Source organism: Rhyacophila brunnea, unplaced genomic scaffold, assembly GCF_057557595.1.
Source record: "Rhyacophila brunnea isolate RB1 unplaced genomic scaffold, BYU_Rbru_1.0 scaffold_2, whole genome shotgun sequence".
NCBI classification, from domain to species: domain Eukaryota; kingdom Metazoa; phylum Arthropoda; class Insecta; order Trichoptera; family Rhyacophilidae; genus Rhyacophila; species Rhyacophila brunnea.
The window spans coordinates 10,027,189-10,039,432 of NW_028232859.1; the positions used below are offsets into that span (position 1 = coordinate 10,027,189).

The 12,244-nt window shown below is 34.3% G+C and overlaps 1 protein-coding gene across 1 annotated transcript in view; it reads right to left on the reverse strand.

The window, feature by feature from the left end:
* The window catches only part of Ctl2 (Choline transporter-like 2), a 105,386-nt gene that overhangs the window by 56,155 nt on the left and 36,987 nt on the right, over nucleotides 1–12,244 (reverse strand). Inside the window, exon 2 of the mRNA XM_085946665.1 lies at nucleotides 10,234–10,374. Coding sequence (XP_085802791.1) covers nucleotides 10,234–10,267 — 34 coding nt within the window. The 5' untranslated portion in view covers nucleotides 10,268–10,374. The remainder of the gene's footprint in view (nucleotides 1–10,233; nucleotides 10,375–12,244) is intronic.

Below are 12,244 nucleotides of genomic sequence, written 5' to 3' on the forward strand. Positions count from 1 at the left end.
ACCTTTTCCATTCAGAACCGTATTGACTATTTTTTTAGCTTTTCCGAGCTGTCTATTCCCTTCGTTTTCAGAAAATACATATTTTTCCCAATCAAATATTTAAAAAAAAATATAGGATTTCTACCATAAATATAGTACGGACATGGTAAAGTATAGTATTATTTGGCGTAAGTATTATAATATATAATTTTTATATGGCAGATGTATATAGTATGTACATAGTATGCTGACTAAAAAATGAATTTAAATAATGTGTACTATAATATTATAGCAAGGTTGGCAACACTGTCACTCCGAAATTACAATTTAAAACACCGTCAACTCTGGAGATTTACAATAATTATGTCGTTTTATTGTTAAGTATTGTGGCGCTAATTTGTCGTCGGCAGATGCGTATTGAGGATTAACATAGCAAAGAAATCATAATCTGAAGACCCATAGAAAAATAGTGGTTAACCATTTTACTCCTATTCTCAGGTAGGAGTAAAAGGGTTAAATTAGCTGAAACAGGCTAGTTCGACATCTAAATAATTGCCATACAATATAAAATAATTACAAGATAAAAAGAACTTTTTATATACGTTTTTAAATGTTCTGTTAAATCATATAAACTTGACATTACTAGCTTAAACGATCAAAAAAATTTTTACTTGATAGAAATAATACTGAAATGTCATTTTGACATTCATATTGATTTCCATAGTAACGCGCGTATATATTAATAATTTAGTTGCTAGGACCCCAGACCCCTAGCAACCAATAATAGTGTTTTACTTTTTACGAATTTCTTCCGAAATAACTTTTCATACAAAACAGAATTAACTGAAAATGAATTCAATTCTACTTAAAGATAGCTAAAAGTAGATATTAAAAGAATGCATTGGCATCGTGTTCTGATATATTCTAAAAGTTTCAAATGTCTAACTAGTCGGGAATTTAGTGAAGAATAGATTGAAAGATTTTTACTGGATAAACAACCACCGGACAAACAAGAATATGACCTAATAAAAACGTTGTAAAATTGAGAGTTGGTATGAAAATAATTAGTGATCCCCCGACGAGTGAGGAAATCGGACATCCTGCCCTTTATTTTGACTTATATAACATCCCATGGTAGTCTATAGTCAGACCGCGGCACTGCATTGCGATGGTAGTGTTAGTTATTGATTACTTGCAATGCAGTAACTGGTTCTTAGTAAATGAAGATTTTCGAGTGCATATTTCGTTCAAATTAATTAACGTATTAAATTAATATGAAACAGTTCTATTATAGTGTAACTCTGAATTCACGACACTATCCTTGAATAATTGTTTTTTTTAATCAATTTATGTCATTATCAGAACACAGCTCATGAAGTTTATGATACATTTTCATTAGTTTTTCCGAGCTTAGTTAGACATAGGATTTATTGCATATTTAACAAAATTGCATGTGGAGAGGGCAATGTGAACAAGCTGCTTCAAAGAAAATCAAATGCACTACAGTAACATACGAGTAATATACAATTATATCGAAGTGATTGGACCTACTTGCAGGCATGTGATAGTATTATTGATTCAGCAGAATAACTTGGGTACCCTCAGAAATTTGTAAAAGTATTTTTTCTGTCGACTTATGATACCTAGATTTTTATTCAGTTTTTTGGCCAGTATAGATCTAGGAATTTCTATCTAACAAAAATGCGTGTGAAGTGGGCAAGCAAAAAGTTGTTAACTTATTTACAAATTAATTTTCAACAGAGAGATACATATTTATTATTCCACTTTTATGTAGGTAATATTTATTTTATGTAAAACCAAACATGGAATTTCCACTACTTATACAAATTTTATTTTTCATTAACAAAATCTTACACCACATTCAGGCCAGCTAATTATACATATTAATTTACTTTTAGTACATATTATACCTGCTCAGTGAAAATCACTGCACAAACCTTGTGGTTTTTTTTTAATTGTACTTAATATACCTACCACTTATGTAATGGGATTCAAATTCACTGTTCGAATTTATTAATTTAAAGTATGGGTATGTAGGTATATGCAATTACGGATTGCAATGCCGAATGAAAATACGAATACCGATATTAGTGAAATATAATGGAAAAAAAACAGAAGTATCTTCCAATAAATGTAATATATTTCCGACCTTGTCCGATCCTAATAAGATCATATGGGCCTCCACAGAGGGGGGGTTTTGTATTAACAGATTTTGTTTTTACGAGAAATGGATGACAGCCACTTGCTCAACCTATGAGGTCCATAATCTGACTCATACACAAATTGAAAAACAATATGTGTACTTGCCAGACCCAGGATTCGAACCTGGGACCCACGACTCTATGGGCCGGCACATAAGCCGCTCGGCCATCGTGGGGGTCATAATATATTATAAATCTCTTTTAAATATTAATATTTTATAGCACGCGCCATTGCTCGTGTCCAAGGACGTTGAAGGGTTACGGAAGTTAAACAGACATCGCATAACGCGACAAAAAATACAGTAATGTACTTTTTATATTAATTAAAACATTTTGTTTCCACTTTCAATGCCGAATATATCGGTTTTGTCTGATTTTAAAAATAGGTAATTCGGTATCGGAAATTATTGGCATACCGGTATTGCAATACTTATATGCAATATGGTGTAGTTTATAATTATTAATAATACAAATCGGCTCTGGTCGGGCGTCACGGGCGATGGACCCGGCTTAGTTCACCGCCCACGTGACAGCTGATAATGATGACACCGAAAAGAAAAGAGAAGAGGGTGATTGGCTGGCCAATTGGCGAGATCAACTGGACGTAAACGTCGTAAAAAGACTTTTTTTCAGATCTAAGGGCAAAATACTTTACAAAGAACAATTCTCAGTGGGCAAAGAACTTACTATTGATCGATATAATTATCATGATCTTATGTTTCTGCACGGTGTCCCGATATGAACGCTTCATTGACATTTCGCGAGTCGAGAGCTACAAGGTTCTAAGTGTTTGTCCTTGGCGAAACAAAAGTAACAATGAGGCAGCTTAGAATAGTACTTCACTGTTGGGTTTGTTTTCTCAAGGACGAACACTTAGAATCTTGTAGTATTAGGCTCGCGATTTTTAACTATTATTATTATACGAATGAGCGACGGCGAACAATGTAGTTCTTCTTGTCAGGCTGCACTAATCTAGTATATCTGTCTATCGCCAGTGTCTGCCAAACTGTGTGCCGCAAGTGGTTCCAGGTGAGCCACAAAATTACAATGTTAATCCGTTCGTATTACGTAGTACACTTAATTTAAAACTCACAGCTTGATTGCTTCCCAGGTGTAGACACAGGGGACTCAGAAATAATGGGAACTGAAATACCTAACGGGGTGGATTAACAGGCAACCGATTTCGAGTGTGGAGGAATGTGGGATAAACTTAAACACGTGTCAAGAACACGCTTGTATTTTGTTCTGACAAAGGCTCTCGTTTTATGCACTGACGCTCATTCAATATTGGTGTATTCTATGTGTGGTTTATTTTCGCAGGACACTCACACATTCAAAACCCTGCGTCAAAATGTAGTGTATTGGGATATAGCTTATCGGAATTATATTTATTAATCTGTTCTGTGCGTAGGCACTTCACACTTACTCAAACAAATTTAAAATTTTATCAGAATTGAAAAAGATAGTAGAAAGCCTATTTGCATCATTTACTGAGTATATTTTTCATCACTTGATTATTATAAATGTAGTGGTGGGTCATTTATCATTTTGCAAGATACGACGGTACACACCTGACAATCCTGACATTAACAATGGAAACAAATTAAAAGACATGAAAAACAATCCCGTGCACGAAACCTCATTTTCTGAAACAGAGTTATCAGCATTTTGGATTTCGGCTTGGAGTCAATATCCTTGATTGAATACTAACATGCATTAAATCTCTGTTGCCGTTTAGATCGTCCTATCTTTGCGAATTAGGTCTCTCAGCGCTCATGGAAACGACATAAAAAAACGGGAACGATTACAGGTACTACCTAGATGAGGAGTTACATGTTTGTTTATCTAATTTAGAACTGTGTTTTGACATAAGTACTTTTTTCTCAAAATCAATTTATTGTAGCCTGCTTCAAGGCGATACTTCAGTGAAACGGCAAATAATTTTCAACTATAGGCGCGACGAAATTTTGGACTCGTTGGCAGTCTGAGAGCGAACGTCGAGGTGTGAATACGTCAATTTGTTTCGTGATGGCGACTGGGGTATTAATTCTTAAATCGTGTAAAGATGACTAAAAACGTTACCCATTTACTTTAAAACGTTACTAATAGAACATACGTTAAAGTGCCCACCACCACCCGTCATATATGCACAGCCGCAGAACATTAAATGGACGCATGTTGGATTTATATGCCAAATTATATTTCGCTCGGCATGCGTCATTTGCACCCGCGACCCGCAATCCGCGCATCGCCTAGCCACGATCTTTTTAGACCATGCCTCAACTGAGGTATAGCCTTAAATAAGACGTAAACTAATAATTGTCTATGGCCGACAATAAATCCTTGTGAAAAATTGCGTGGAGTCCATATGCTCCATCTAAAAATGATTATTGCAGATGCTGAGAATTGAACGGATACAAAGTTGAGTAAATCTGTTTTCAACATTCTATAAATTAATTATTATTATATTTCTTAATTATGTTTTCAGTATTTGAAGGAGGACAAGAATAAAGTATAGTCAAAATATTCAAATTATATAGATATAATACGTTGTTACGAAAATTTGTGTAGGTATTGTGTTCATGTGTTAAAATACAATAATTATAACTATTTAAATAACGGAGGTAGGTAGGTACATGTTTGAATTTTATCTGAAATCAATCAATTGGTATCTATGTGGTGATGTGAAAACTGTTGTTAACTCGTTTTTGATTATATGTCACTTGTAAATCTTTAATCCTCAGCAACACATTTAGTTTGTTCAGGGCCAAATGCATAGTTATACTTAGTGCTTAAGTGGCCTTCAGTTATGCTTGACCGTAACGTCACTGATATCGGCGTCTTAACGGAAGTGAGGAAAACATCCAACGTACCTGTGTATTCTTATTATCATTATTAGAATGTTTTAGATAAGGCTAACTTAACGTCGACATCTCTACATTTGGCTATATGAGTCTAGAATTTATTCTGTAGGAAAGTATCTACTCAAAACGGAACACAACAAAAATGCTTGTTTCCGTATCGTTTACCTCTATATACCTATATTATTTTGAATGGTTATGGATATTATTTAGTTCTCTATGGTAGATTGATGCATTATAGAGGGAAGTTAAGTTGACATGCCGAAACTTTTATTTAGACGATTGTACCTATTTAATAAGACAATCATGTTATTATTACTGTTAGATACACTGCGACGTATAATGTGGTATATTCAGGCCGTGGCGTGAAATGCGATTAACGATAGTAGTGCCAGTTATTGATTACCTATCTATATTGCATATTTCGTTCAAATAATTGCCATTTATTTCAATGTGCATTATTTTCTACAAACAGTATACCATATTGCATTCAAAGTATGATCAATAGCTAGCAGTAACATCGAAGTCTGTAAGGCATCTTGGCATTACGTTTGACAGTAAGCCGTCATTTAGTGGCCATATAGCTATCACTTGTAATAGAGGCGCTACAAATGTTGGGCTTCGTCTTACGTACTTCCCGGGTCTTTTCGGATGTTACTGGATTAAAAATCCTTTATAATTCTTTAGTTAGAAGCCGGCTTGAGAGTGGGTCGATTGTTTGGGCACCACATCAGTTGAAATATGACATTATGGTGGAGCGAGTCCAAATGAAAATTTTGAGACTCCTTTATTTGAGGTTATATGGATCCGTGGCTTTATCCAATTGACTTTCTCTTAGGTATGGTTACATACTGTAGTTTAAGTGCTAGAAGATATCAATATTTGGCCACGAATTTTTTTCGAATTATACCTACATGAGAAGTCTGCCATTCTTAGTGGTATTAACTTGTTAGAAATCGGAAGAATCAGTTGTTTGTTCTCCCAAGGTGCAGAACTAACCTGCAATTGGTAATGCTAATTGGGAGGGCCATAACTCTGATAAACCAAATCGCTTCGGATATTGATATATTCCACCTACGTGAAGATGAGTATAGGTGGGCGTTGTATTATAAATTCTTAAAATAGGGTCCACTTAGCTCATTCGGTGTGCTTCCATGCTTTACAATTTATAATTTTTGTACCTTTTACTGTACTTTTCATAAGTACTGTTTTTGTGATACCTACCTACTCAGATACTGCATATTATATTTATTTCTTCTTTACACTGTTTAATACTATTTCTTTGTTTTTAAATATCATGTTGTGAACGTCTTAAATTCATAATTTGTAATGTTCACGGTATGTAAAAAAAAAAAAAAAAAAAAAAATATATTTGAAGTAAGTATACAGTTTTGTGTCACGTAGTTAAAAAAATATAACTATTACCATACATTCTCTCGCCAAACATTTTTTTCTTTGTACATAAACAATCGGCGTTTGTTTCGAAAACTGGACTAGTCTGTGGTATTTTGATATTATTATGATTATGGAAGTCATTGTCACTAATTGTGTACCAATATAAAATTAACTTCATTTATGAACAAAGACAGGAAAAACGGATTAGCGAATAAATTTTAATGTATGCAGTTATATTTAAAAGGGCATCAAAACAAGTTCATTGAACTACGTAAGTCAACGTGTTCGAAAAAGGAACAAAGAATTTTCAAATTTATATTAAAACGCTGCATATTACCTACTTAAATAAATAAAAAAATGTATCATCATAATGATGGCAACACAGAATTTGTTATTTTTCGTGTTATTAAAAAATCAATCAGGTACCTATTGGTATTACATTAAATTGCTTGACACATTCAATTATCATAAAGACGTTGAAGAAAAACTTCTCTATATGAATGGCACCATATGATAATATGAAATTGAAGGTGAAAAAAATGATGCTACGACTAATGATTAGCTGCAAGTCATTTCCGAAAATACCTTCGAAGTAAACTTCACACTGTTATCGTCCGTATCTGTCAAAAATCGCAAATATTTCAACACAATTTTCGATTCACTCAGCAGTCAATTCAGTGTCATATTAAATGTGTAGAAAATATTTCTTAGATAAACCTTCGAACATATTATGAATGGATAATATTAATAACCACTACATACATTAATCATCTCAAACACTATATAATATGTTCGACTTGTACCGGAAGCATCGCCATTTACACCGGAAGATTCGTAGATATAATCAGATCCAACAATTTGTGGTGCTAAGGAAATGAAAATTTGTCAACTTTTAGATAAGCAGCCAAGAAGACTACCTACATCTAAATATTATTGTGTATTTTACAGCTGTATAAAATGCAAATCCGCCAATGCACCGGAAGGGACAACGTAGCAAAATTGCATGTTTCGGAACATAGTCACTCCAATATTCAACCATTCTAAAATCGTTCTGAAATTGCTGTCAAAACTCACAATAAAAAATGCATATAATAAATAACTGCAGGTATAAACTAAATTTTAATAATTGCATTGTAATTTAACCGACTGCCAATCGCGCACTTCGAGTCACTGTAACAACGCCAGATCAAATAAACAAAATAACGGAATTAATATTTTCAAAACAATACTAGATTCACTGAGTAAATTCGAATATGATTATTTATTTTAAATGTGCCTATTTTGGTGAATAGACACCGCTAACTTGTTAGTTAATACTATTTCTTGTTAGTTAATAAACATTGACGTATAACTATATGTTTGGGCCATTTATATTCCCATTCCATTCCCTATCTCATCACCCACCTCCTAATTTCCAGTGTTATTGTCAACAGACAATGTATAAGCAATTACGGGTCATGAAAGACCGTGTTGCAAAGAGACAGGCAGTTGCATCTCGACAGCGGACGTGTGCGGGCTTCTGATAGCTTTCCGTCGCTCAAGTGATTAACTCAATAGGTACAGACTTATTCATAATCTATCATCATCATTCATACACCCTCACATATAATCCATAAAACTGTGTCACAAAGTGCGTGAGTGTACGAACCGGGTGACCCAAAACAACGATACCGCCCGAGTGACAGTTGAAACTAGACCACGGAGCCATCAAACATCATCACAAAGGTCAGTGTCTGGCATTCTGTTCCATCGCCCCCACCTCTAGATCCGACCTCCTCATCATTCCTTAAAATAATTACAGTCCACTTAAAAAGCTCAACCACTATAGGTACGAGTACATATTATTATGGACGGAGTGTATGAAAAATTGAAAACTCAAATGTGTAAAAGTACAACATTTTAGTCTGCGGCAAACTTAAGTCTGCCCAAATCATACCATATCACTTTAATTCATTCGTAATAAACAGATACAGAACACAGTCTACATAATATGACAGAAAAATGAACTCTGTTATCGTAATAAGAATCAATTTCCAAACTGAGTAAATTTATATGTCAATTTTACTGTTACTTTAATTAAAAGAAAACACGTACCTAATTAAATGTTATGGGGTATTAATTAAATGTAAAACTGAAGTCTACCTACATTGCAATGAGGGCGAATTTTTCGGAAGTATATACCTAACCTTTTCGATTCAGATATTTATTAATGATGTATCTATCCTGTATTCATGTAGAGTTTAGATATGTCAATATTAGGCATAGTATTATTTTTTTTAATTAGCTGGGTGACTTCCACCGAATCCAAAACGTTCACATTATAATACAAATGTTGCAATAATTGCCTGTTTTTATTGTAGATGCAAGACTTTGTTGAATAACGAAACATCAAAGCGTCCAGTGAGCAACAACAGTGTTGGTAAGATTATTCGAGTGTTGTCTGCACAATGGACTGACATGTCCACAATCCGTCAAAAATTAGTTTTTGATACAATTCTTTTACAATATGAATATAAATACAATATTTCTATTGGAACAACCATGGGGCGGCAGGTTATATGAAAGTATGGTGAAGCAGGCAAGTATGGTGAAAAAGTATGGTGAGGCAGGCTGGTAATCAATTTGTGGCAAAATTTCCACGTTAACATTATATTATATGGGTACGTTATAATGACCAAAGGAAATCCTCCGTGATGCTATGCATTTTTTGTTGTTGTCGGCTATTGTTGCGTTGGACTATCATGCCGTGGGTCCCAGGTTCGAATCCTGGGTCTGGCAAGCACACATATTGTTTTTCAATATGTGTGTGAGTCAGGGTATGGACCTAATAGGTTGAGCAAGTGGCTGACATCCATTTCTCGTAAAAAAAATCTGTTAATACAAACCTCTACTCTGTGGAGGCCCATATGATCCTATTAGGATCGGACATGGTCGAAAAAAAAAATGTTGGCCTACTTCATTCAGTTGTATGGGAAAGCCGATTACTTGCCCCTCTTTTTATTTAATACCTCTATGGGAACAACATAGTCACTCTATGGTTACCGATATTCACCCATCCTAAAAGCGTTCTTAAATTGCTGTCAAAACTCACAATAAAAAAATAATATAATAATGACTGTAGGTATAAAGTAAATTTTAATAATTGCATAGTAATTTTACAGGGCTCCGAACCGGAACTGAACCGAAAGCGGAAAAACTGATATTTTTGTTGGAACGAAAACAGAATAAAAAAAAAGGAACCTATCAATATTATGCTATGACAACTCCAAAACGTCCACGAGACACTAGCATTCGGTTATATTCAGAAAACAAAAATGATATTATGATGAAATGAATTATTGTGTATAATTCCAAATTTTAATATTGCTCTCCTGTAAATTAAAGTTTTGGACATGTCACTATTGTGCAGAAAACCCTCGAAAGAGACGAACCTCGAATAATAATAATTGAGACTACATATTGGAATCAAAGGTAACAATACCCCACGCAGTATCATTTTACAATGGTGTTTTTGATTCCATTAGCCACAATACATTTTTTATGTAAGACACATTCATTCACATTTTTTTTAAATTACTTTTTCCAACCTACTAAGTTTGCAATCCCAAAATGTCAGATCCCGAGACCTGTGAGGTCAAAAATACAAAAGATCGTGTGACTTAATTTATGGATGACGCCTAAGTATACACCAGGTGCTCTGAGGCGACGGCCACATTATAATGGTAATCTGATATTATGAAACTAACTAGGTAGGTAGGTTACATTAAAAATCTTACCATAGTCTTTGTCGATATCCGTATGCCGCGCCATTTTGGATGGATCACTTTAACTTAATTCATTAATTCGCAATTTTGTTACTGTCATTTGCAGTTTTTTTCATACACTTTCAACACTGTTCTTCAACTGCATGCGGTGATCTGAAAAGAAAATGAGACATTATTTTCAATATGAAATTTAAACAGAATAATGAAATGTCACATTTCTCAACATTGATGTTGAGGCGTCTTCAGAAGCCCATAAACATGGGGCATGCCAGATCCTCAACAGTGCAACATATGATAATAACACCCTTATCATTGGCGGCGATGCTTTTGATACTGTGAATTTATTTGTTTATCTAGAGTACCTTGTCACAAACACCAATAACACAAGCGACGAAATAAATCGCCGGATCACCCTCGCCAACGGGTGCAATTTTGGTCTCCATAGACTTCTTAAAAACATGGCTTTCTCAAGGAAAACCAGAACAACCTTCTCCTGCGCTCAGTATTAACGTATAGATCAGAATGCTGGGCACTCGGCAAAAAGGATGAAGAAATTTGGATATCTTTGAAAAGAGAGTTTTGAGAAGAATCTTTGGGACTGTTCAAGAACGTGGCATTTGGAGGTCAAGGTATGAGGAGCTGTACACACTTTATAGGGGCGAAAAGATCACGTGTTATATGAAAATGCGCTAGATCGGTCACGTGCATAGAATGCCGGAGGATATACCAGTAAGGCGGTAAGCAACCCCCCTGAGGGCAAGAGAAGGCCTGGGCGGCCGAAATTGAAATATCTGGACTGCGCCACAGGAGATTTAAGAATGCTCGGTAAAAGCAACTGTATATTGTCGGCGCTGGGTCGTACATGATGGGGGAAGTTTTTGAAGGAGGCCAAGACCCGCCAAGGGTTGTAGTCAATGAATATGTCATTGGTTGTAGTGCCATAAATGATGATTATGATAACGTTGAGGCGTTGTCATCGAAAGAATGGATAAAGAAACACCTTCATCTGTGACTATGAAGTATTTTCAACATGTTTATAATACATTTAATATAATATATATAATATATGTCATATTATGACATTTAACGTAGGTATCTTTTAATTTTACTTATTCTGAGACCGTAATAATTATTGTATGTAACTATTAAAAGGATGATTAATATCTATCTCAGTCCGTAATTATATACGATAAAATTGTTGAAAATTTAAGTTTGCCGTCAACTATCTCGGAAAGCAAATCGGCGATATCATTTTTTTTTTTAAATATCTAGGAAACTGTTTGATTTGTTAGAAGGCACCTACTCATGGTTAAATGGTACAGTCAGTACCGATCCCTATCCTATATATTGCATTGCTATCGTATGTAAAAAACATCGATAGTTAGACGACCATACGTGTATATAAATTGTATACCTTATATTATGAACCAATTGAACTTAATATATATAACTGAACTTAATATATAATATGTGGAGACTCGACATAAATAGTCCACACTACACTTTGTCAGTCATACTTATTCGTTTCCATTGAACTAATAATACACATTGCAGATAGTATTTGTTAGTGTGCACTGTTTATATTTATGTCGGATCACCACAGCCTACCTCCATCCTTCGTCACTGATATAAGGCTAGTCAAATATTTTTAATAATTAGCGTTTATGCATTAGGTATTTTCATTATAAAAAAATTGTTTTCTTTTTGTTAGAACACAACAAAATAACTAAGTATTAAAAATTATGAAATCAAACTCATTGTTGTGAAAGTCAGTATTTCATGTGAAATTTTGCGTAATTTTTGCGCTGGGTTGTGGTTTTGTTGGATTTTTTGTCATTCTGACTGCTGATTATGAAATTATGAATAATAATTGTATTTTCAATAGCGGACGCACGACATTTTGGACCAACCTAGTTTTGGGAATACACTCTTTTATAATAATATCCTATAAAATATATTCGGTTATCGTAAATTAGCAATATCGTTCATTAAAGTATTAGAATAATATGTAATTTCGCTATCT